The sequence below is a fragment of the Micropterus dolomieu genome, linkage group LG02 (genome assembly GCF_021292245.1).
Source record: "Micropterus dolomieu isolate WLL.071019.BEF.003 ecotype Adirondacks linkage group LG02, ASM2129224v1, whole genome shotgun sequence".
Lineage (NCBI taxonomy): Eukaryota > Metazoa > Chordata > Actinopteri > Centrarchiformes > Centrarchidae > Micropterus > Micropterus dolomieu.
This window is the reverse complement of record NC_060151.1, coordinates 13,347,182-13,349,293: the sequence shown is the minus strand read 5'-3', so window position 1 is coordinate 13,349,293 and position 2,112 is coordinate 13,347,182. Positions and strand designations below refer to the sequence as shown.

The 2,112-nt window shown below is 41.4% G+C and overlaps 1 gene segment (V, D, J or C); it reads right to left on the bottom strand.

Moving 5' to 3' along the window:
• Positions 1–1,198: 1,198 nt before the first annotated feature.
• Positions 1,199–1,636, bottom strand: LOC123987270. The segment is given in 2 exon segments: positions 1,199–1,506; positions 1,597–1,636. Coding segments are annotated over 2 exon segments (348 nt in total).
• Between the last annotated feature and the right edge of the window lie 476 nt (positions 1,637–2,112).

Here is a 2,112-nt window from a genome sequence, read left to right as displayed (position 1 = left end):
TGGCAGGTTTTCCCGAGAATCCAACTAATTCCACTCTTGAGGATGACAGCTGTGATTTAGGCACATCACAGTTAATGGTGGAATAGCGTGCCCCTGAGTCCACAATAAATGGCAGTTCATCATCATTTATCCTCATATGCAGGTAGGGGTCTGCCAGACCTACCGGCTGTGGGGTTCTCGGGCCTCTTCAGTACTGTTCCCAGTGCTCAGTCCAATCCACTTGAGGGTACTGGCCCTGGGGAGCTGCTGCTGCATATGGCGCCTGATGCTTAGGTGGTAGACCTTGAAAACGTGGCCTATATCCTCCTCTAGGGGGAGCTATCTGACCCCTTTGTCCTGGCATTGCCTCATATGGACATGTGTTACTCCAGTGATTTAAATCACCACAATTACAGCAGCCATTTTTTGGTGGATGTCCCCTGAATCCTCCGCGACCCCTTCCCCGACCCCTGAAGCCTCCATATTGCCCCCGAGGTCCCCCACGATAAGGAAGGTGTGTCGGGACCCACAGTGGTGTGGGATGTAGGTCAGGAGTGGGTGCACCACAGACGGGTGGCTGCTGCTGTTGAACCATCTGAGTTGCAGACTTTCTGCCTTCTTTCTTTGCCTCATTTGCCTTTTTTCTAGCTTCCTCCAGTTGTAATTTTGAATTTATTTCTACCCCTCTTAATCTGATTTTAGTTTCACAAAGTAATTTTCAAATTCCACTGAAAGAAATATCTGACACACACGGTTCACTTTTAACACATTAAGAATAATTCAAAGATTATTACAATAAATTTTTTCATCTTATTGAATAGGTCAAATTGAACATTAGTCAGAGTTAATGCACTGTAATATGTCAAAAGTGGTATAAGAAGTAAATGTTTATGTTTCATTTCTTGTTAGATGAAGAGCTTTTTTAAACAAATTGTCCACTGAAATAATGATGTCATTAATTCATTAAATATTGAGTCAGACAGGGAAGATACTTTTTAGAAAATGCCTCCACTCATTATTATTATTATTATTATTATTATGCTAAACTATGCTATGTTTGTTATACTTTTTAACACTAATTTACTACTGTCTGTTTCTCTCTGAAACAGTGAACAGGTGCTGAAGTCATTAGTGGTCTGAGGGCTCCTCCTCTGGTGGCTTCATGTTACAAGTGTTCAGGCACTGAGGGGTTTTTGTTCAGGTCTGCTGATGGTTTGTGTTATTGTGGCTCTCTGGCACAGTAATACACAGCAGTGTCTTCAGGCTGCACATTCTGTCCGTTTAGAGTCACTGTTTTGCTGGAAGAGTCTAAGTCGATACTGAACTTGTTCTTTAGTGAATCTTTGTAGCTTGAAGTGTATCCAACACGTGCACTTCCAATCCACTCCAGTCCTTTCCCTGCAGGCTGTCTGATCCAAGCTGTGGCATAGCTGCCCAAAGAATAAGAGACCTGACAGGTGATGGTCAGACGTTGACCTGGCTGCACAGTCACAGAGGCTGGCTGTGTCAACTGTTCACACTTCACACCTGTTAAAAAAAGAAAATGTTTAGTAACAAATGATCAAGTTATACTGCAAAAGAAGAACTGCTGACTTTGACAAATCCAGAGAGACTCACATCCAGCTGCCAACAGCAGCAGCAGAGCTGCAGAAAACATGGTTTATGTTGAAAGTGACGTGCTGTGAACTCCACTGACAGCCTGATGGGAAGTTTTTATAGCTGAGTAACGAGGAAGGTCACTGAGTTTGCATAGAATCAAACACATGAAGCATCAATGTTGGTCTAACTGGAGCCAATAGAAGAGTCTGTTGACTGTTATTATATCTGCAGAGTGAAAACATGCCTGGAAATCACCTCTGCTTTACATATGATAATTTAATTTCACTACACATCTTCAAAATGTCCCTGCATTAACAGAAATAAAACAACTGTTGACTTTTAATGTCTGTATTGATATCAATTCAATATTAAAAAAAGTTATGAAAATGAATGCAACAACTATTAGGATCATTATTACTATTCTTAATGTGAATACTAACGAGTCAAGGATCATGCAAAGCTTCATTAAAATCAGCATTGCGATAATGATGATGTGCACCCATGGGAACTAAAGGACCCACTACCATTAACACT